Below are 25046 nucleotides of genomic sequence, written 5' to 3' on the forward strand. Positions count from 1 at the left end.
ATACTACCCAAAGCAATCTACAGATTTAACGAGATCACAATCAAATCACCCAGGACATTTTTCACAGAAATAGAACAAATAATCCTAAAATTTATATGGAATCATAAAAGACTCAGAAAAGCAATACTGAAGAAAAAGAACGAGGCTGGAAGAATAATCCTCCCAGACTTCAGACTATACTACAAAGCTACCAAAACAGCATGATACTGGCACAAAAACAGACATATGGATCAACGGAACAGAATAGAGAGTCCCCCCAAAAAATCCCACAGACTTATGGTCAATTAATCTTTGACAAAGGAGGCAAGAAAAATACAATGGAGTGGACAGTCTCTTCAGCAAATGGTGTTGGGAAAACTGGACAGCCACATGTAAACCAATGACATTAAAAATGAAAGCAAAAATAAACAAATGGGACCTAATTAAATTATAAACTTCTGCACAGCAAAGGAAACCATAAGCAAAACAAAAAGACAACCTATGGAATGGGAGGAAATATTTTCAAAAGATGAGACTGACAAGGGCTTAATTTCCAGAATATATAAACAGCTCATAAAACTTAATAACGAAAACAAACAACCCAATCCAAAATTGGGCAGAAGACCTAAATAAGCAATTCTCCAATGAAGACGTACAAATGGCCAATAGGCACATGAAAAAATGCTAATTATCAGAGAAGTGCAAATTAAAATTACAATGAGGTATCACCTCACACCAGTCAGAATGGCCATCATTAAAAAGTCCACAAATGATAAATACTGGAGAGGGTGTGGAGAAGAGGGAATCCTCCTACACTGTTGGTGGGAATGTAGTTTGGTGCAGCCATTATGGAAAACAGCATGGAGATTCCTCAAAAAACTAAAAATAGACTTACCATATGACCCAGCAATCCCACTCCTGAGCATTTATCTGGCGGAAACTCTAATTTGAAAAGATACATGCACCCCAATGTTCACAGAAGCACTATTTACAATAGCCAAGACATGGAAACAATCTAAATGTTCATCGACAGATGACTTGATAGAGAAGTTGTGGTATATTTATACAATGGAATACTACTCAGCCAAAAAAAAAAGAATGAAATAATGCCATTTGAAGCAACATGGGATGGACCTGGAGATTGTCATTCTAAGTGAAGTAAGCCAGAAAGAGAAAGAAAAATACCATATATCACTCATATGTGGAATCTAAAAAAAAAATTTTTAAAAGACAGAAATGAACTTATTTACAAAGCAGATATAGACTCACAGACATAGAAAACAAATTTATGGTTACCAGAGGGAAAAGAGGGTGGGGAGGGATAAACTGGGAGTTCAATATTTGCAGATACTAACTATATATATATATATAAAATAGATTAAAAATAAGTTTCGACTGTACAGCACAGGGAACTATAATCAATATATTGCAGTAACCTATTATGAAAATGAATAAATGTATGTATATGTATGACTGAAATATGCTATATACCAGAAATTGACACATTGTAAACTGACTATACTTCAATTAAAAAAAATAAAAATAAAAATAAAACATGGCTGAAAGAAATTAAAGAAGACATTCATAAATGGAAACACATATTCCTGGATTAGAAGAATTAATATCGTTAAGATGTCAATACTACCTAAAGCAATCTATAGATTCAATGCAATCTTATCAAAATTACAGTAATATTCTTACAGAAATATAGAAACTTATCCTAAAATATAGTACACAACCTTAAAGGACCCCAAGTTCCAAGACAATCTTGAACAAATTTGGAGGTCTCACACTCACTGATTTCAAAACTTACTACAAAACTGTAATACAAAACAGCATGGTACTTCCATAAAGACAAATAAATAGATCAATGGAATAGACCAGCACTCAGAAATAAACCATCGCATATATAGTCAAATGATTTTCAAATGGGTGCCAAGACCATTCAAGAGGGGAAAGGACAGCCTTTTCAACAAAAAATGCTGGAAAAACTGGATATCCACATGCAAAAGAATGAAGGTGGACCCTCATCTAACACCATACACAAAAGTTAACTCAAAATGGATCAAAGGCCTAAGTGCATAAGCTGAAACTATAAAACTCTTAGCATAGGAGAAAATCTTCATGATACTGGATTTGATAGTAATTTCTTGGACATGACAACAAAAGCACAGGCAACAAATGGAAAAATAGACAAACTGGATGTTATCAAAATTGAAACTTCTGCACATCAACTGGCAGTATCAACAGAGTAAAAGGCAACCCACAGAATGGGGGAAAATATTTGTAAATCATATTTCTGATAATGTTAATATTCAGAATATAGAGAGAATTCCTAAAACTCAAAAATAAAAAACCTGATTCATCAATGGACAAAGGATTTGAATAGATAATTCTCCAAAGAAGATATATAAATGGCCAATTAACACATGAAATGATGTTCAATATCACTTATTACAAGGGAAATCCATACCAAAACACAATGATATATTGCTCCATACCCATTAGGATGGCTATTATGCAAACACAGAAAATCATAATTTTGCCAAGGATGTGGAAATACCAGGACCCTTGTGCACTGCTAGTGGCAATGTAAAATGGAGAAGATGCTAAGGAAAAGTGTATGGTGGTTTTTTTAAAAATTAATAATATAATTATCATATGATCAAACAATTCCACTTCTGGGTAGACACTCAAAAGAACTGAAAGGAGAGACACAGATACTTGTACACTGAAGTTCATAACAGTGTTATTATTCACAGTAGCCAAAAGGTGAAGTAACCCAAGTATCCATAGACATTTATATCAGACTACAAACTACAGTAAGGCAAAAAGAATCAAAACTTCAACTAGAAAAGTTATCTCCAGGCTGTTATTCTGGATGCAATACCTCATTTAAAAAATAACAAATCAAAACAGTAGTTGACTGACCTATTTTTATACTTGGGGCTGAGGAGGTCTTTCCAAGGATAAACCAAAACACATAGGTCAAACACTGAGATTTTACAAAATAAAAATTTTAAATTTCTATACAACAGAAATTACTATAAACAAAGTAAAATTACAAGTAGGAAACCTGAAAAATTTTTTGTAATACATATAACAAAGCATTAATAGCATTCATAAGAGTTCTTACAAACCAGTAAGAAACAAATGAAACACTCTAATACATACAAAGACTAAAGAGAAAACTCATAAGAAATACAAAGTCCATCTTCACTAAAATAAAAAATGAAATAAAACAATTTAATGAAGACAGTTATGTTTATTTTTGTCAACAGGTTATCACAAAAATTTCAATGATAAAACTTAATTCTGGTTAAATACAGGAGAATGGAACTACAAGGATTTACAAGAATAAATACACAAAGATAAATGTATAATCCATTTACTGTAGCATTGTTATACAGAAAAAAATGAAAAATACCCTAAATATCTACCCATAAGGAAGTATATATATGTAAAAGAAGATAAAATAGATCTCTACATATTGATGTAAAAAGTTACCAAATTAAAAGATAAAAACTGATTTTCCCATTTACTCCGCTAGCATACCTGGGTATTATTTTATTTTACAGATAGGATAAACTGAGGCACAGAGAAAAAAAGTAAAGCAAATTGCCTGAGCTGCAATTCAAGCCTGAACTTAAATAAGTTAGTACAGGTATGGCATTTATCACAGTATAATATCATAGTCAAGACTTAACAAATATTAATTAAAAGTTGTCATAGGAATATTACACAGGTTATAATTAAGTGTGTGTGTGTGTGTGTGTGTGTGTGTGTGTGTGTGTATGTTAAAATAACATAACATATATATATATGTTAAAATAATAAATTGTCACCTAGAAAAAAACAAATACGCTACTCCAAGGGGACAATTTTATTTTAAACTTCCTATTCACTCTTGCTGTTTTCTGTTACTCCTTTATTTCTGGCATAAAACACAAGACTTTTTCCTACATAATTCCATTCAGGTTGTCACTAGAGTCGGTAATAACAGTTTTGAACACTAAAGACAAGCTAAGGCTAAAGTAAGATTCAAGCATTCATATAACCTTTTCTGTATGTATCATCCAGGGCACAAATGCTAGGTTTTCAGAGGAAACCTCCCCTGGTTTCACAGACGTAGACCCCATTCTTTAATCTACCAATTTTTAGGTGTTACCTGACCTTCTATCTTTGTAAGAAAGTTGGCTACATTCTCTACAGTAACAGAACAGTAACAATAATGTCAGATCATCATGTCTCTTTCCGAGATCTAAATAACTTATATTTACTCTTCCTGATTTTAGAACAGGTAGGCTGAGAGGAGGTTGGTTATAACATGAGTTCCATCCTTGAGCTACCCTGTGTTCCTCCTGTACTTCAGTTCTAGTGCGGCACATCTACCGAAGTGATGGTATGGCCATACTTACAACTTATTTAAAGGGCACTCTGAATTCTCCTCAGAATAAAATCATTTTAAGGGAAGAGAGAACTAAAGTTTGGTTTAAGGAATACAGTACTCCATCTTAAACCACACAGTAATACTAGTATGACTGTGACATTTACCTTGGCAGAATTGGTAATGACAACAGGGTAGCAGGAATCTCAGGAGGAGGACACAGAAGACTTCAGTACCATCAACTACAGAAACAGCCATTAATGGCACTTTTGATACTAGCAGTGATAAGAGAGACACAAAAATCATGACTACCATTTATTAACTTCCTACTAAGTTCCAGGCATTTTACATAGGTTATCTCCTTAAACCTGTACAATAATCCTATAAGGTGTATATTATTATCCCTGTTTTAAAGATAGAATAAGTAACTTGTTCAAGGTAAATCAGCATGTTAGCAGTACTGCTAAAATCTAAATCCAGATGTCTGGCTCCAAAGTCTATTCCTATAGTAAATGCAACAGTCAAAGAAAGTAAGTTACCACCAAGAGATGAATTTTCAGGGTCCGTATCAAATACTATCTGGAAACTTCCTAACTATTTGGAAAGAACTTTAAGAGAGGTAGAGTTCTCAATGAATAGATTTTAGAAAGAGTCAGAAATTTTACAGCTATTACTATTACTATTACTATTAAACCTTAGCCCCAGGATGTTATAAAGCCTGAAAAGTACAGATTACAACTTGAGAGTTTCACAGAATCCTCAAAATAGTGCTACTTTTTCATAACAACATGAATGTGCACTGATTTGAATTCCATGGTAACAGCATATAAGTGGCTTTTTCTGTAGAAAGTGTCTTCAATAATAACATCTTTATTTGTACAGTATTTTATGTTCACAAAGAATTCTCACATGCGAGACTTAAAAGAGATAATACACAACTTTGTAAGGTAGAAATGTCATTCAAAATTTTTTCTCTTTTTACAAAACTCAGGTAACCAAAACTCAAGGTTAAATGACATAAACATTAACCCAAGTGCACAAAATTCAACATGTACTGAGCTAAGCACTGGATAAAAATGCAAACAAGATTTGATATCTCTCCTTAAGGAGCTCATGGTCTAGTACAGGAGGCAGAAAAAAACACCTACAGTACAAAATGATAAAATGCACTTCTACTATCTCTGAGTATACATTAAATTTATTAGTAACTTGGATAATGTCACTGAAACTCTCTCTCTTTTTTTTTTAGCAAATTCAGAAAGAGACCTAATAAAGTCACTGATAATTTACTAAGTAGAACCCAAGTGAAACAAAGTATTCTCCAAAAGAAGAGAAATTCATAAAATTTATAAGTTCATAAGAAATAAACGGTTTAGCAGGGTAGGGTATAGCTTAGTGGTAGAGCACATGCTTAGCAGGCACAAGATCCTGAGTTCAATCCCCAGTACCTTCATTAAAACAAACAAATAAATAAATACATACATAATTATCTCCCCCTACAAAACAAACAAAAAAAGAAATAAGAGTTTATAAAAATCAAATGTGTTAGTAATTAAGAAATTTGTTATAAATCTTTTTAAAAGTAACTATAAATATTCTTTAACGTAATATTCTTTAATGTAATTAGGCTTACAAGAGAAATACAAATCAGAAGTTACCTTTGGATGGTTTTGGGGGGAGGGAAGGGACAATTAAGACTGGGTAAATAATTTCTCATTCAGATCAAAGCTATTTATTGTACTGGCTGGGAACAGAAAATAGAAAAGAGAAGTTCATGGTAAATGAAAGTTAAAATATCTAGTATTATCTACTAACTAACATCCCTTAGCTTTTTACCATAGTTTTTTTTTTTTTCTTATTTACAGCCCCCATATGAGATTCTCCTAGAGCTTAAAACAAAAGCAACTTCTGATTTCCATTTCTCTTATTGCCAGAGAAAGCCACGATTGTTAATAGAATTCAGCTATCTCAAATCATTTTTGTGAGGAATGCATTCGGACAGACAGCCAGATGGATGGATAAGACAAAGGAGGAGGAGGAGGAACGGATAGACGTCAGGGGAATGAATTTCAATTATACCAGATAAATAAACTGAAATAGGTACTGAATTTTCATTGAGAGTTTGCATCCATTTCCCCAAAACACAAGTAGAGTGATTGGTACTTTCCGAAACTGATTATTAGCCAATGACTGTTGGTTCCAATAGTCATTCCAGCCACCAGTGGAGAAAAGTTATACTAGCTATCAGAGCACGTTTGCCTCACATTTAGCAATAACATATCTGTGGGGAAGAATGGAGGAGGGCTCGTGAGAGTAAGCATAATATTTATTTTGAGTAAAGTTATCACTAAACATACCTTTCCGATAAAAAGGAGCTCTTGTGAGGATCTATATTTTGACAAGATTCTAGGCTGCCATCAGATGGTGAAGAAAGCTGCTCTGATTTCAAGTTGTCTGTATCACCCAAACTGGCCTCAGTTACAGATGAGGTCTTTATGTATTTTCTTCCTAACTCCGTTCCCAGGACATTCGTCAATATAACTCTGGGTATCCTGTCACACAAAATAACAAACACTGTACTGTTCTGAAATTTGCAGGAAGGAAAAAAATGTATTCTAGGAAGTTAAATTTTTCAAACATTTTCCTTTTAGCCCAAGGAAGCTATTAGAACTATACCACCCTGAAAAATCAACCCATAAATACTCAAAATTTTGGGTAAACACTCTTTTTTTGTTCCTGAAAGTAGCTGTATCTTATAAATTGGTATAGACTGATATACCACTATAATGGCTTTAACTGTACTAATGGACACTATTAAGGTGCTTAAAATTTTACCCAATTTTTCTCAAAAAAATGTTTTTTCTTTTCCAGTAGTTATTAAAAACAGATACTACAAACCAATTCAAAAAATCTTTATTCTTCTTATTCCCTGGTAAATAATAACATATTTGTAACTGGTAAATACCAAAGCTACATCTGACAAGAAAGATATCATTCAGATTGCATTATGGTAAATGACAGATGCCTTAAGTGAAACAGCACATACATTGATGGTAATAATGAACTTTTTTAATAGCATCAGGGAAAGGGTCAACAAAATAAATGCTTAGAAAAGTAAAGTGTATTTTTAAAGCTCCAAAATTTTTTAATTTGGTGTGGTTCAATCAAAAGTACTAACGTAAGCCTAGTATTTTTTTTTTTTTAATTTCTCGTTGGGGTGGGGGGTAATTAGGTTTGGTTATTTATTTATTTATCTTTAGTGGAGGTGCTAAGGATTGAACCCAGGACCTCATGCATGCACTGTGCTACTGAGCTATACCCTCCCTGCCAGCCTAGTGTCTTCTTAAACAGAATGGGTAGTATAATCTTTTCCTGGTTAGCGAGATGTTATTATGAACAACTGATGTACTTTGCCACACTACAAAGATGCCCTCAAGGCAACTATTCGGCCCTGAATTGACAGGCCCAAGCCAAATTACCTGTGAATTTTTTAGTTCTTTTTATGTACCTTTTAAGTTTTCCTGCCTCCTCTTTATCAGATGTTCCCCATGACTGTTACCAACATATCACTTGCAGCATTTTACTGACCTTTTCTGAGAGACAATACCACTTAGAAAGGGCCAGAGTACTTTTAAGTTAAAAAATGTAAACTTTCCTGTACTTTGTTACATCTGCTGTGGTACTTAGAGGTACTCTTTATTTTCACTACATAGAGACACTATGTTCTTTTCACTATGTTCCAAACAGCGTAGAATTTCAGATCCTGGGAGAACTTTAAAATAATTTAGTCTACTCTTTATTTTAAACATGAGGAATTCAAACCTCAGAAAAGTTAAATGGCTACCCAAGTATAAGTAATTCTTCCTAGTAGAAGAACCTAGGTTAGTTATCTTTTTGTTTTTTAAATTTTATTCCATTACACTGCATCCTCAATACTAAATTGCCAAAGGATAGAAGCAATTGAATTCTCTTCTGAATAATAAATGATCATTCTATTCTTTTATGCTTTGTTTTGCTCCTAGATTCTGAAGAAAGAAAAAGGAGAGATATCAAAAATGAAGCCTGGAGGATAAATGAGATCTTTTAAGCTAAAAAAAAAAAATCTGAAAGTCTTGCCTAGAAGAGAAAAATTTCAAACTTCACCCAAAAACCACTGGAAAAGATTATCTACCAAGCTGCAGCAGAACCTACATCTCTAAAGCACAGGAGGCATAGAGGGTCTCTGAATTTACCAGAAGGTTCGAAGAACTATCTCAGCATGTCTACCATGGGATATCTTTCAATTAGAGGTAAACAAATGCCACAGGGAAAAAACTGAAGACCAAGTAGAATATGTAAAGGTTAATAAATTAGATATCAGGTAAAATATGTAATAAAGTCCAATTCCTACTGTACTTATGAAAAAAAAATTAAAGTTCAGAAGAATGAAAAGCAGTATGGCACAGGGGTTAAGAGTAAGGAGTCTGGAGTGAGACAAACATAGGGTTAGGTTCTGATTTCAGCACTTAATAATTCTACAACCTTAGGTAAGTTACTTACTATAATGTATGCCTCCTAGCATCATCTCTAAGACAGGGAGAATTATAAAATCTACCTTACAAAATTATTAAGACTAGATGAAATAATTGATGTAAAGCAGTTAGCACCAGTCCTGGCACACAGTAAGTACACAATAAATGGAAGTTCACTTTAATTTTCCTATTATTGAAGTCTTGCTCAAATTTATAAACAATCTTTTCAATAGTGCTTGTCATAATTTATCATGCTCTGCAATCTTAACGAAAATATCTAGAAAAGTACATAGTTAAACAGTTAGCAATGCCCATAGTACTCCTAGCTCTTCATAACACATGCCATAGCCCAAGCATCTTTCATCAACTATTTGCAGTTTATAGAATTTAGGTACCTTGAGGAAAGAGAGCTTTGTGTGACAGCTTTATAAAATATAAATCTATAAAGTGATGACTAAATTCGTAATACCTAAACTGTCTTTCGGTGTATAACTTATAAATTAGCACTGCCATGAAAATTCTAGGGCTAGCCAGCATTTCAAAAGATTCTGAATTTTCACAAGAAATATATAAAGGTGTATACTACATCTCTCACACATGGAAGGAAGGACTGAAAATTGTCATTTCACACAGTCCATCCAATTTTTTCCCCAAGTATGCAAACAGTATCAGTAAGTAAAATATAGTTTGTTTAACTTTACTTATTAATATTGTGAAATCATACTTCAAGATATAATATGCTAAACCAAATGAGAAACAAATTTTGTAATGCATGAGATGAAGCATAAAGTATACTGGCCTGAGAAGTAATGCCATTAATTGATTATGTCTCTGCACGGTTATTTTCTCTGATTCTTAATTTTCTCAGTTATAAGTTTTGAGTTCCCTTCCTATACAAGGTAGCATGGTAAATGTAAGATTCAAATAATTCAATAAATAGGGGAAAAATTTGAAAAACTGGTAAGAGCTATTAAGATAAACTTGATGTCAAGAGCAAATTTTTTTAAAGAAATGGAAAACCCTCATTAAAAGATAATAATTTTATCTGGTCTGATAATAAAGCTATAATATAATAAATTTTAAAATTACAATACTAATTTAGTTTTATTTTGCTGTAATGTAGACAAATACTGTTCTAAAATTGTGCTGTGATATTTTAATAAGGTTCCCATAAATCCATTCTTATCCTAGATGATATAATTCAAAATATTACTTTCTAAATCAATTTCTCAAGCTATGTAGAAAAACATTTTTAATTTTTGAATAACTTTCACAGATTTTCTAAATTTGCTTTTTTTTACTAAGCTATATTTTTGGTGAATAAATTATCACTCAGTTAAAACATTACTGGCTTAGAGAAGTTCTAAGCTACAAGAATACTGTGGTTGTCATACCATCACATCTGGAAAGTCATACAACCACAACAGTTGGAATATGTAATGTTTTAAAACTTTAAACATATGTAAATGTAAGAAAAACATGAATAATACTTATACCATTTAGGGAAATTCCAAGAACCAGGAGCTAACTTTTTTCTTAATGGAATATGGGTACACTGCCTCAATACATCTCTAACAATCTCTGGTGCCAACTGATGAAAGCAGGAGAAAGATGGTTAACCTTCTCAAAAGCCTTGTATGTGTCTCCCACTAGGCTCTTTCTTGCCTGCTGACTAAGGTTTATAAAAATCTGGAAATTTTCTCCCAGGAAAATAGATGTGAACCACACATGGTGATAAAACCTAGACTAAATATGATTTACTTGTTTAAAAAGAAATGTGTGCATTCCACATACTGCTAGTTTGATATATCTAAAATTCTTGACCCTTTCCTTCATTATTTAACAAGGTTGATCTGGATCATATATTTTCTGTTTTTCTTCTCAATTTCATCCAGAAGTTAAAAGGCTAAATTGTCTTCATATAAAAGGCAAGATGCTTAGATCACTACCTTTAGATTCTAGAATGCAAATAAAATTTCTAAAAAAATGCCATTCCTGGGACTAAATGAGTAATGTTTGTTTACTCAATAGCTAAACTGTAAGTTAAAATTAAAAACCAAAACTAAATTTTTCTCCCTTCATCTTTCTGAAATAATAAAGTCCTAGCTAAGTAAAAATGAAAATAAAACAGTGTCATGTTCGAAGTTAAGCAAAGACTGAAGAAAACCTAAGTCTCCTATTCCAGACAGCGAGTCCCACACAGAAAACATCTGTCTAAAGCTACGCCCTAAACAGTTCTCCAGTTGTCTTTTTTGAAGTTTGTATTATCTCTTTTCCTGGCTGTCTCCAAAATTACAGAGCAGATAATTGGTTCTATTGGAGAAAAATACATTTCAATCAAAAAGACTGGAGATATAACTCCGCTGAGAAGCAATTTCTTTCTTGTATTCTGCAAACATTTATTGAGCATTTAGTATGTGCCCAGTACTGTGCTACGTACTAATAATAGTGAAAAAATAATAGTATGAAGTCCCTGCCCTCACGAGGCTTGTTGCCAGGGAGGCAGAGAAACTAAAAATCACAATATAGTGTGATGAGTGCTATGATACATGAAGAGGCTGCTTAGCAAGATGAAGAAATGGATCAAATGCAGATGTGGGAGGCGGAATTAAAGGCAGGCTTCCCAAGAAGACAGAATACGAACTTGATGCTAAAGACCAGTACAAGTCAGTAAAAGGGAAAAGGAGACTCTTTGCAAGATAAGAGAACAAGCAGCATGAGCTCAGAGGTATAAAATAGCATTATACATTCAGTGAACCATCAATAGTTCCCTAAGTCTGAAGTACAGCATGAATGTGGAGGGGTGGACAGACATAAAGTTAGAGGTGAGACCATCAAGGACCCTGTATGCCAAGCTAAGGAGTTTGAACTTTATCCTGAAGTGTATGTGGAGCCACAGAAAGATGTTAAACTAGATAGTGACAAGTAATATCTGTCTTTTACAAATAATACTTTGGCAACAATACAGGGAAACAACCAAGAAGAAAAAGACTATGTACAGGAAGCCAAATTAAACTATGATCATAGTAACAAAGGCACAAAACTGATAGGGCTTGAACTGAGGTAGTGGCAATAAAGATGATGATCATTTCAAGACAGATTTAGGAAGTAAAAATAACTAGACATGACAAATCATAGTATATGAAGGGTAAGAAAAATGAGGAACAAGGACAATTTCCAACTTCTAATTTTAAGAACTAAGTGTAGAGAAGTCATATATTCAGACAGGGAGGAGATATGGGAATAGGAACAAGTTAAATTTAAGATACCTGGAGCTGAGGAAAAAGATCTGGACTAACTGGTAGTTCACCCCCGGAAGTAAACAGAAAACACACACACACAGAGTAAAAACCAAATTAGAATCCTTTAGGGACTCTTTACTTCACATTATATTTAAATTACACGAACACATAATTTAGCTGCTAACAATTTCTGGTAAGAAAAACTATTCTTCTGAGAGAATATAACATGACACTATTATAAACATGCTGTTCTAATTGAAAAAGGACAGAATGGGATGAGGGGACTGATGCTATTTGGAAGAGTTGAAGCTTCTTTTCAAAAGAGTCCAAAGGGATTGGAAGGTTCATTCCTTTCAGCAGCCCCCTTATTTAGATTCATCAGCACGGTAAGGAATAGGTTCACCTGTACTAAGGAGGAAAAATGCTGGAATCCAGAACAATGACAGCAAAATGCTTCATAAATTACTGAAGCTAAACTGTCTGACTCTAAGATTTTGGGTGCTTTAGAAAGTCATATTTACATCAGGATGATCTAGTACAGAAATTCTTGTTACATAGCTTTTCATGGTTTTGTCTTTTCTAAACGAAGTGTCCTTTTTTAAAATTAATGTATTATACTATGTTCAGATGTTCTGACAGAGTTCTATTTTTATTTTAAATAACAGTGTTGAAATTTAGTGATTTTTATCTGGATCTTGGCTTAAAGCACTTACAGACTCTCAACCAGATTACAGACTATATAACCAAAGAGCTGTCTCGCTAATGACAGGTTATTCTAATTGAAAGCGAAGTACCTCTCTCTAAAAAATATTCATTAAAGGGTTAAAATTATAAATGGAAATACACTAAAAATATTATGTTACAGATCACAAATTCCCAAAGCTAATTCCTAAGTTTCAGCTCCAAACTTCGTATACAATTCTTTTTAAAAAATACAAAACAAAACAAAACTAGTCTTGTTAGTTTTCAAAATTAAACTGTATATTTATTATTAAAAATCTGGGGTAGTATTTCAATATCATCTCCTTCTTTTAAAAATGCATGTAAAATACAAGAAAGCTCACAAAGTCAAAAGTGGTAAGGATGTAGATTAAATGATATTTAAAAGGTATGTTAAAAATGCAGAAAACTAAAAAGATCTATAGATATCCATACCTTTTTTTATTTTCTGCATCTTTTACATAACTTTCAACTAATATTTATTCTAGGTCCTTACCTATCCATCTATATCTAGTTCTTCATTTTATATCATAAATGAATCTTAAAAATACATATACATGAACCAATTATAAAGTTAAATGTACTAAGGATACTTGCTTTTATGGAAATAATTCTATATTAGTCTATTCAATGAAGTGCAGAACTATCATTAACTTTTTAAAAAATTAAGATTGTCAGCTTTAAGATTTGAGTGGGTCACACCTGTGTATACAGATTTTCTTATAGATGATTTCCAACAATTTTATTTTTAAGACTCTGGGACTCATTTCAAATGCGGTAAGTTGAACAAAATCAATACTGAACAACATACCTTTCAGACAAATTAAGGCTTTGGTGAAGAGGTTCTAATTTTTGACATGTCTCTAGGCTCTCAACAGATGTCGAAGGCAATGAGTCTGATTGCACCTTGTTGGCATCACATAAATTAGCATCGTTTCTAGGTAGGGTCTTTCTGAATTTTCGTCCTAAATCCGTCCATAGGACATTCGTCAACATAACTTTGAGTTGCCTGTTACACACATAAATAATTAATACACACAGTACTAAACATTGTTTAATACATGAATTCATCACAAACTGTAACAAATGAAAACCTACAGGAAATCTAAATTTCAGTTCTTCCAGCAATTAACCAGAGTAGTAAATATTATAAGAAAAAATTTGCCTAACCATTCTCAAATATACATTAAAAAGTAAACCCTATTTCACTTAAATTGGATTTTCTTTAGAATTCTGTGTGGTATACTGCAACTATGGTCATGCACACGTATAGCTGTTGGATTTCTGGTAACCCATCTGTACCTATTCACACTATTAATGGAACAAAACACATCTGCACATTGCATCACAAAGGCAACCACTTTCCTACACTAAAAATGTGGTTTTGTTTTAGCATTTGTTGATTTGGAAAACATAATTAAAACTAAGGGTGTAACAGTACATCATCTACAGTCTTAAACCTATATAGTGTTAAGATACACTTAATTTCACCTTATTTCTAAAAACAAGTTAATTTAAAACACTATACCTATACCAATTTCAAAAAGTGAAACTGACAAATCCAAGCACTTCCAGCTTTTTTGCCTCATTACATTTTACCCATTACTCATTCAATACATCTTTGTATTGATATTACTTGAAGAACTGTGTTCAGTTCTGGAACCATGAAATATACTTTTTGCAGTACTGTGAACAGGTTACCAAGTGGATGTGAAACAATGTCAAATGAGGAATGGCTGAAAGAATTGGAAATGTTTAATCAGAAGAGTGTCTATTCTACTCCCTAGTACTAGTTTTAGGCATTGTTTGTTTACCAAATGTAAGAATATTAAGAAACAGAAAGCAAAGTGCTCATGTATTTTTAAGATAAAACAGGTCTCAAAGAAATCAATTGTTTGCAACAGCCACTTGGGGCTATATCTTCAGATCACCGGAAAGAGGGATACAAGTCTTCAGGGGAGCCTCCATAGAATGCATTGAAACTCTAAATATTTTAAGTTAAAAAAAGTTTAATCTATAGGTTTTAGAATAATCATTAAAGAATAAAGAGGTGAATGACATTTCTAATTATGAATAATAGTAACTCATTCTTCATTCAACAAATACTTACCAAACACCTTCTAGCAAAACAACTGTACTAGTAGAATCTGGAGGTTTAGCAACAAACAAAACAGTCACAGTTCCTGTCTTCTTGGAGCTTACATTCCAGAGAAGAATCACCCAATTAGTTGTTTAATTACAATTATGATGAGCAATATGAGTGAAAACTACAGAAGCTGCATTTCTTCTGAACCAGGTCAGGGACGGGTCTACTGAGAATATGACCTTTAAGCTGAAACCTCAAAGGACAGACACGATCCAAAGGAAACAAGTGGAAAATGGAGAGTGGTTCAAAAAAGGGAACAAAATGCAAATGCTCAGATATAAATAAAGTTTATTCAAAGAAATCAAAGGACTTACCTGGCTCTAGTGCTCAGAGTGAAGAGGAAATGTATGTAAGCTAAGGATGGGCAGTTAGGTAAGACCCTGTGGACTGTATTAAGGATTTGAGACTTTATGCCAACAACAACAGCAACAATCCCCTAGCTTTAAAAACAGAATGATGAGATCAGAGCTGCATTTTTAAAAGATGACTTTTATAATGAATAGAGAAAGTACTCAGAGAAAACAGCAATAATGAATTCAGAGAGGTAATGCTGACTTAGGCATAGTTTAGTGGAATGGTGGGAGCAGAAATGGGGAAGATGAAAAGGGATATAGCAAATGAAGGGAGTTGATATATGGCTATGAAAGGCGTATATAGGACAAGAGCTGAAGATAAATGTGAGATGCAGAAAATGGTTTTTATTAGTTATTGGTTTGTTAGTTAGCTTAAGAAATTAAACATCTGTATAAGTTTAATTGCTTGTGGGAAGGGGTCAAAAGAGTAAAAGAGGTTGAAGATACAAAAGAGAATAATTGACATTATAAGGAAGTTTCCTAGCAAATGGCATAAAAAGAGCTAATATTTATTGATTATACACATATACTGGGCACTATGCTAAGGATTTTACAATGATTTACTTCATTTAATCCTCACAACTACTCTATGAGATACAATGGTAATTATTATTCCTCTGCAATCGAGAAGACCAAGATAGAAAGATTAATAACTTAAGCCCACAGTAAAATGGGTGAGTAGTGAAAGAGATCCAGAACCATACACTATCAACTCTGCTGCTACTAGCATTCATTGTTCCACAAGGCTGGTTTCTGACGGGAGAAGAGGAGCCCCTTTCCTTCTTTCAGGAACCAAGATCATCTTTTCAAAGTGATAAGAAAGGTAAAGGAACACAGGCTTGAGAAAAGAAGAGGCTTCGAATCATCACTACGGAGAGGGGGAACTCAAGCTGACTAGAGAAACACAGTACGATTATCATGCAGTTTAGGAATCCAGTGAGATTAATAATCATGAATTTATAATGCCACAAACAGACTCTGTTTTGTGATTTTTTTCCCCTTCACTGCTCAGCCACTTTAGTGTCAGCACAATGCAAATAATTAGGTTCACAAGTGATTATTAATTACAAAAGAAAAAAACATTTTTTAATTGAAGTACAGTCAATTATAATGAGTAAAAAACATCTTTATAATGAAAGATTTGGCAGCTACCACCTTAACCAAGTGACCAAATGTAGGGCCACCAACAGTGGGACAAGCAGACATTATGTATTCCCTGATATGATACAATAAGCAAATCACATCAGCCATGAGTTAGTCTTGCCAAAAATGTAATATGAAACTACTCATGGGCCAAATCCAGACAATCATAAAAATCTAGAATGTAGGACATTCTACAAGACAACTGGCCTGAACTCTTCAAAAAAGTCAATGTCATGGTTTAAAAAAAAAGGGGTGGGGGTCAGAGGGCAGGCAGAGCTATTCTAAGATTAAGAGACTAATGAGACATAATAGCCAAAATACATAATGCATGAACATCAATGTGATCCTAGATTTCAAAATAAATAAATAAAAGACATTTTGGAGACACATAGGGAATTGTGATTCTAGAGTTTATATTAGTTGATAATATGAAATTACAAATGTTCTTCATAATTTATTATGGTTATTTATGTAAGAGAATTTCCTGGTTCCCAAGAAGTGCAAGCTAAAGTATTTAGAGGTGAAGTGCCACATTGTCTCTAACTTTCAGATGGTTGTGAAAAAAATGTGTATGTGTAGGTATATATGTGATATGCACTTATACACATGTATGAAAACAGACTGAGAGGAGGCAAATGTGCGAAAATGTTAATAACTGGTGAATCCAGATGAAGGATATATGAGTGTTTGTTACGCTCTTAACAAAATCATCCCATGCCTGGAATCCTGTACCAAGAAAACTATGAAACACAGAGGAAAAGAAGTTATACATGAAGATATTCATCACAGTTTTTTACACAAGCAACAAACTAAAAACAACTTTAAATTCCTAGCAATAGCAGAATCATTAAGTAGACCATGATAAAGCCACTTAATGGAATGTTACTTATCTCTTAAAATCTTCTACTTTAAATTTTTTAAAAACCTGTGTTTTCTGTTTTCTACTTGTCTTTATTTCTGTTTTCTATACTAAGCAAGTACTATTTATATAAAGAGAAATGTCAACTAAGTAATTTTTAAAATGGTAAATAGGTTTACCAAGCCAAAACTATCGATTAGTGAAATGGAATTTTTTTTACATTCAGGACTATTCTTTCATAACTATATGTTTACAACTGTACAACTTAAAATTCTAAGTGATTCAAATGAAAATCCTTCTAAAATCTTAAAGATATAAGGCATACTTCTTGTCTAATGAGATTATTAGTAATTTGCTAAATTATTTAAGGAAAGTATTATCCCACTGGTAATTTTAATAATTTTAAATATGAAAATATCCAATGTTGAAAAAAGCCATTTTTCTATCCACCCAGACCAAATAAGAATCACCACTGTGATCTTACTGATAATTCTAATAGTGTGGCTCTAAGTGAGAAAGTCAATTTGGGTTCTCTGGAGAAATACTCTGGAGAGTATTTCTTGTCCTTCAGAGAAATGCGTGTAGGAAATCAGAATATGCTACCTCAAAATATGTTATTGTGGCACAAGGATTATTTTGAAGTGAACACAACTGAGAGCAGATGCCAAAAAGGCTCTCTATCCACCCACTGCTTGTCTAAAAATAGGTTTTGACTACTCATCACCAGAGACTCTTATCAGCCTAGGAATGGAATCTACATAACAAGCCTCACTAAACAGACTATCTTCTGTTAGTTTCCCTCGTATATGTACTTTTCCCAGTTTGCCATCCTTGGAATGGCAATCCTTTTTCTTTTGTCTTCTCACTTTGCTAGAAATTTATTATTCTTCATTAACACACTATATAAGCCCAAGTTGTAACCACTTCTTTGAGTTACTCATCACAGAATTTCTCCTACGTATATGCACACTGCATTTATTAATAGACTGTGTTTGTTTTTCTTTTATTAATCTGTATTTTGTCTGTCAGATTTGCAGGGCCCCAGCCAAGGAATCTAAGAGAGTAGAGGCTTTTTTCTCTCCTCTATGTGGACAAAATATTTGAACACTTCATAAAAAAGATATACGAACGGACAACATGCACCTTATCGTTCTGGTCTTTAAAAAAAGTTTCTTGTCTTTTCAAAAACAGGGGGAAGGCAGCAAAAGATTACCACACACACTTTAGAGAAGATACAAAAGCACATGAAAAGATGCTCAACATCATCGTTCATCACGGAAATGCAATTAAAACCTCAAAAAGATACTACTACACATCCATTACAATGGATGGTGATAAGAAACTGACCATACAAGTACTGGCAGAAGTGTGGAGGAAGTAAAACTCTCCTACACTGCTGGTGGTAAGGTAAAATGGCACAATTACTTTTGGAAAACATTTGGCAGTTTCTTACAAAGTTGAAAATACACTTTCAATGACCCAGCAACCCATCTCCTAGGTATTTAACCAAAAGAAATGAAAACATGTCCACACAGGCACTTGTACATGAATATTCACAGCAGCTTTACGCACAGTAGCTCAAAACTGGAAATAACCCAAATGTCCATCAACAGCCACATGGATATGAGGGGAAAAGAACATGTCATCCCAAAATATGCCACTTTGGCATGTTGATTATTTTGAGCTGAAGACACTTGAGAAACAACAGTTGCAGGAAAGACTCTGACCTCCCCTTTTCTGCTGGAAAGTGGGTCATAAAAATTTCCCATGAGAATGGTGCCCTCTCTGTACCTGGAAGACACTCCTATCACTGGAGACTGGGAGTCAATGTCAAAATGGATCAGCACAAACAAACCTACTGAAATAAATCTTCCATCAATTTCCCCCATGTATTCTAGTCATTTCCCACGATTTAACCCACCTAGAAACATAAATCCTTGTTTTTCATCTTGTCACTTCCCCACAAATGTACTGCTCTTTGTTAAAAAGATATATAAGCTCTCAGTCCTAACCACATCTTCAGGCCATCATTTTTCCTCTAAGAGCTCCCATGTGCACATTAAAATATTAAACAACATTTGTGTGTTTTTTCCTGTTAATCTGCCTTCTGTCAGTTTAATTCTTAGGCCTAACCACAGAATCTAAGAGGGTAGAGGAAAAGTTATTCCTCTACAACAGATAAAATATAGCATTTTCATAGAATGGAATACTACTCAGCAATAAAAAGAAATGAACTACTGATAACATCCAGCAATACAGACAGATCTCCAAAACATTATGTTCATGAAATAAACCAGACACAAAATAATATACATACTGTGTTCTAATATATTTGCAACTCTAGAAAGACAAACCTAATCTATGCTAACAGAAAGCAGGTCAGTGACTGTCTGAAGTTGGAGGTGAGTGGGTAAGGGGATTAGTGGAAGAGGGCACACAGGAAGTCTTTGGGGAATCGGTGTTCACAGACGGTGGTGGTGGTAGTACCATAAGCATACAAATTTGTTAAAACTCATCAAAATATATACATATAAACATAAAATGTGTGTATTTTATTGTATGTAAATTATACATGAATAAAGGTCATTTTAAAAGTTATTAAAATATGCAAAAATATTTATTACCTTAAGAAAATGAATCTACTTTGTTTTTCTCTTCAAAGCCAAATTACAAAGAATTAAATGAGTAACATTTTTATCCATTTAATTTATATAGGTACACTTTTGCTAAAATTTGGATTGAAAAATTCATTAGTTAGAATAATCTCAGGGGCTCTAAAGAATAATCATTACTGCAGTCTGCACTGAACACCACCATTCCAGTATAAGAATTTGTTACACGGCAACTACCTAAATGCCTTAGAGCAAGTATCTTTTGAACGAGAAAGGTACTTCAGTTAATTCTTTGACATTAAAACACTAGTACTTAACACATTGCTTTGGACTTTGAGGTACTACATAAACCAGCTAGTTGACTGAATAATTTTAATCCATAATCCACACAGTTAACAGAATAAATTGTGTGCCTCTGCCCTATTCCTCTTTCATACTGTTAGAGCAGGCAAATAGCTAGATATGAGCAGAGAAAGGCGGACACAGTCCAAATGGCAGGAATTGGGCAGAAAGGAGGGGCACAGGCCAAATGCAGGAAACCACACATCATGTGAGCAGCAGGGATCCCTGGGCAGAGAAAGAAAAGCTTGGAATCTTTGGGCTGATAAGGGGCCACACCTTTTGGCCTGGAGACCAGCAAAGAAAGGTCAGAAAAGGCAGGAATTTCCAGTGTCCGAATGTAACCTTTTACTCATTATGCCCTCATTTCAATAAAATTAGCCTTGCAGATCAGAAGTACCCATCATACACTGACGCCATGACACTTCCGATCCAGACTAAATAAGGACAAAAATCCCTCCTCCCTTTGGGAAGGTGGAGCTGGGATGATAATCAGGGAATACGACCCCAAACCCTTCCCTCCCCAATGAATATTCCACCCACTCATTTTTACACCCTATGTAACTAACTTGCCAAAGAAACTCAGGGCAGCCACTCACCTGAGCCTGCCTGCTCTCCCCTGAGAGTGTACTATCCATCCTTTAACGTAATCCTCACTGTACCTTTTTAACCTCTAAGTCTTGTCTCTGAATTCTTTCTGGGATGGGACAAGAACCTGGAACACTGGTTGCATCTATCGGCACCAATACTGTCTTAGACCACTAGGGCTGCTGTGACAAAAATACTATAGGCTGACTGGCTAAACAACAAACATATATTTCTTACAGATCCAGAGGGTGGGGAGTCCAAGATCAAGGCACTGGCAGATTTGGTGTGTGGTGAGAGCCTGCTTCTCACTGTGTATTCATGCGGCAGAAGTGTTAGCAGATAGTGAGACTCCTAAATTAGGAGGTCCACTAAAGAGTGGGTCCTTGCTGCTGGCTATGAAAGAATTCGCAGTGGAAGCAGAGGGGCAAAATGAAAAGCTGCTTTATGTCTTGAAAGAGGAAAAGGAAAGAAAGTGCTCGAGTGGTTAAAAGAAGAGAAATGTACTGGAGTGGGAAGCCATCAGCCAAGACTGCCAGTTGAGACAGCTCTGGCCCAGGTATGGCCACTTGAACTTGTAAGGGAGGCTTCCACCATCATGTCCTCATTCCAGCTGTGCTGGAGCCCATTAACCTTTCTTTTCCATCTTTGTATGGGCTTTCCTAGTTGTTGCCATGGCAATCATCAACTGTCATGGTGTTGGTGGGTGTGCCATTTAACATCCCAATGCATTACAATGAGGCTCAAAGTCTACTGGAAGTCAAATCCTCTGCCATCTTAGGCTTTGCAGGTTCTAACCAGTTCTTGTTTCTTCTCTTTACAGCTGTCTCCTGAGACTCAGATAAGAGTAATTTGTTTCTATTGGAGGGAGGGGCAGGGGTTTGATCCTGGGGGCAACAGCCTTGGTAACAAAAAGGAAAGTTGCTTTTATTTACTTTTTTTTTAACACCTTTATTATGGTATAATTCCTGTACAGTGAACTACACCTATTTCAGATGTACAATTTGATGAATTTTGATAGATGTATACACTTATGAAACCACCATCACAATCAAGATAGCTAAGGATTTCAGGTCAAGATAGCAGTATTAGAACCAAGAGCTCGCCTCTCCTCACGACTACAATGAAACCACAGCTGAATGATAAACAACCATTGAAAAAAATGCTGGAATCTAGCAAAAAAGAGCTTCTGCAACTGGAAACATAAAGAAGGAACCACAACAGGATGGTAGGAGGGGCGAGCTCATGATATAATTGGGCCCCATACTCCCGGGGTGGGCAACCCACAAGAATAGTTAAGTAGCAGAAGCCCTCCCACAGGAGTGAGAGCTCTAAGCCCCATGTCAGGCTCCCCAGCCCAGGGTTCCTACATTGGGAAGAAAAGGAGACCCCAGGACATCTGGTTTTGAAGACCAGCAAGGCTTGGCTCCGGTAGCCCCACAGGACTGGGGGAAACAGAGACTTCATTCGCTTGGGAAGCGTACATGGAAACTCGTGTGCGCCAGGTTCAAGGGCAGAGGCAGTCATTTCATAGAAACCTGAGCCAGGCCTGCCTGCTGGATTTGGAGGGTCTCCTGGGGACACAGGGATGGCTGCAGCTCACCCAGGGGACATAAAAGCTGGTGGCAGACATTCTGGGAATGTTCATCTACGTGAGCTTTCCTGGAGGCTGATGTCTTGATTAGATCATTAGCACCAAGATCCAGCCCCACCCAACAGCCTGTAGAGAAGCCTCAGGCCAAACAACATACAGGGTGGGAACACAGCCCCACCCAACAGCAGACTTCCTAAGCCACAAAGGCCTCTACACATAGCCCTACCCACCAGAGGTCCAGGACCAAGCTTCACCCAGCAGTGGGCAGGCATTGCCTCCTCCTGCCAGGAAACCTGCATAAGCCTCTAGTCCAGCCTCATCCACCAGGGGAAAATACTAGAAATAAGAACACAATAATCCCAAAGCCTGTGGAAGGAATCCACAAACACATAGAAAGATAGATGATATGAGGCAGCAAAGGAGTATCTCCAGACCAAGGCACAAGATAAAATCCCAGAAGAAGAAATAAGTGATGAGGAGATAGGCAATTTATCTGAGAAAAAGTTTAAAGTAATGATGGCAAAGATATTTAGAGAACTCAAGAGAAGTGTAGATGCACAGAACGAAGTTTTTAGCAAAGAGTTGGAAAATACAAGATAAAATCACTGAAATGAACAATACACTAGAAGGAACCAAGAATAGACTAAATGAGGCAGAAGAACAGATCAGTGAGCTAGAAGACAGATTACTGGAAATCACTACTGCAGAAGAGAAAGAAGAAAAACCAATGAAAAGAAATGAGGAGTTTAAGAGAACTCTGGGACAACATGAAGCGCACTAATATTTGCATTATAGGAGACCCAGAAAGAGAAAGAGAGAGGGCCCTGAGAAAAATTTTGGAGAGATAATCACTGAAAACTTCCCCAATCTGGGAAAGGAAATAGTCACCCAAGTCCAGGAAGCACAGTGAGTATCACACAAGATCAACCCAAAGAGGAACACACCAAGGCACGTAGTCATCAGTTGGACAAAAATTAAGGATAAGAAGAAAATATTAAAATTAGCAAGAGAAAAGCAACAAATAACATCAAGGGAACTTCCATAAGGTTATCAGCTGATTTTTCAGCAGAAACTCTACAGGCCAGAAGGGAGTGGCATGATATATTTAAAGTGATGCAAGGGGGAAACCTACAACCAAGAATACCCTATCCAGCAAGGCTCTTATTCAGACTTGATGGAAAAAATCAAAAGCTTCACAGATAAAACAAAAGCCAAAAGATTTCAGCACCACCAAACCAGCTTTACAACAAATTTTAAAGGACCTTCTGTAGTCATCAAACCGTAAGGAAAGCGAATAAAAAGAAGAAAGAGAAAAAAAAAAAAAAAAGACCTACAAAAGGTTACTCTGGCTGCTCAGGGTCTTTTGTGGTTCCTTGTGAACTTTGGAACTGTTTGTTCTAGCTCTGTGAGGAATGTCATGAGTATCTTGACAGGGGTTGCACTGGATCTGTGGATTGCTTTGGGTAGTGTGGCCATTTTGATAGTGTTGATTCTTCCAATTCAAGAGCACAAGAAATCTTTCCAGTTCTTTGTGTCATTTCACTTTTCGGAGTATAGGTAACCTCCTTGGTTAGGTTTATTTCTGGGTACTTTGTTGTTTTTGATGTAATGGAAATGTTTATGCCAGTTACAAAATTCTGGTTTTTAAAGTGAAAAAAAAAGGAAATGAAAGGCCACAAATGGCAAAATACCCTTCTTTCTTATGGGTGAGTTGTATTCCATTCTATATATATATATGCTGCGTCTTCATTATCTATTCAACTACTGATGTGCACTTGGATGCTTCATATCTTGGCAATTATAAATAATGTTGCTGTTAGCAGCAGGGTGTATGTATCTTTCTGAATTAATTCTTATTTTGTGGTTGGCTTTATTCCTTTGATAACTATGTAAGTTTAAAAAACTAAAGCTCTAAACATTCTCAGAAACAATGAACAGTACATATATGTAAATTAAATATATGCACAGTTAAAAAAAAAAGAAATGAGCTATCAAGCCATGAAATACATGGAAGAAATTTAAAAGACATATTACTAAATGAAAGAAGCCAGTCTGAAAAGGCTACAAACTGTATAATTCCAACCAAATAACATTCTGGAAAAGGCACAGCTACAGAAACAATAAAAATATCGTGTTTACCAAGGGTTTGGGGAGAGGGAGGGAGGGAGGAATTAAAAGATGGAGCACAAGGGATTTTTAGGGCAATGAAATTATTCTGTATGATACTATAGTGGTGGCTACATAGTCATTATGCATTTGTCAAAACCCACAGAATGTACAACATCAAGAGCGAAACCCTAATGTAAACTATGACTTCGGTTGATAATAATGTGTCCATGTTGGTTCATCAATTGTACCAAATATGCCACAATGATGAGGAATGTTGAGGGTAGGGGAGTGTATATATGTGGGTAGAGGGGGCTATGGGTGAACTCTGTATTTTCTGTTCAATTCTGCTGTAAACCTGAAACTGCTATAAAAAATTAAGTCTATTAATAAAAAATGGGAAAATACAGGGGTAAAAGAATAAACAGGATAGAAGAAAAAAAATCCATAATATTGCTACCCAGAGACGA

General features: G+C 35.0%; 1 protein-coding gene across 7 annotated transcripts in view; it reads right to left on the minus strand.

Annotated features, from left to right (window-relative positions):
* SENP7 (SUMO specific peptidase 7) overlaps positions 1-25046 on the minus strand; it is a 128000-nt gene that overhangs the window by 43777 nt on the left and 59177 nt on the right. For 4 of the 7 annotated variants that reach the window (XM_032477956.1, XM_014562426.2, XM_032477950.1 and 1 more), the window contains 2 exons: positions 13651-13848; positions 6724-6918 (listed from right to left, as the gene is read on the minus strand). The exons of 1 other annotated variant lie outside the window; for it this stretch is intronic. In XM_032477956.1, the coding sequence (XP_032333847.1) occupies positions 6724-6918; positions 13651-13848 (393 nt within the window). The remainder of the gene's footprint in view (positions 1-6723; positions 6919-13650; positions 13849-25046) is intronic. 2 more of the 7 variants (XM_032477965.1, XM_032477957.1) reach the window with 2 other exon arrangements.

This window comes from Camelus ferus, chromosome 1 (assembly GCF_009834535.1).
Source record: "Camelus ferus isolate YT-003-E chromosome 1, BCGSAC_Cfer_1.0, whole genome shotgun sequence".
Classification (NCBI taxonomy): Eukaryota; Metazoa; Chordata; class Mammalia; order Artiodactyla; family Camelidae; genus Camelus; species Camelus ferus.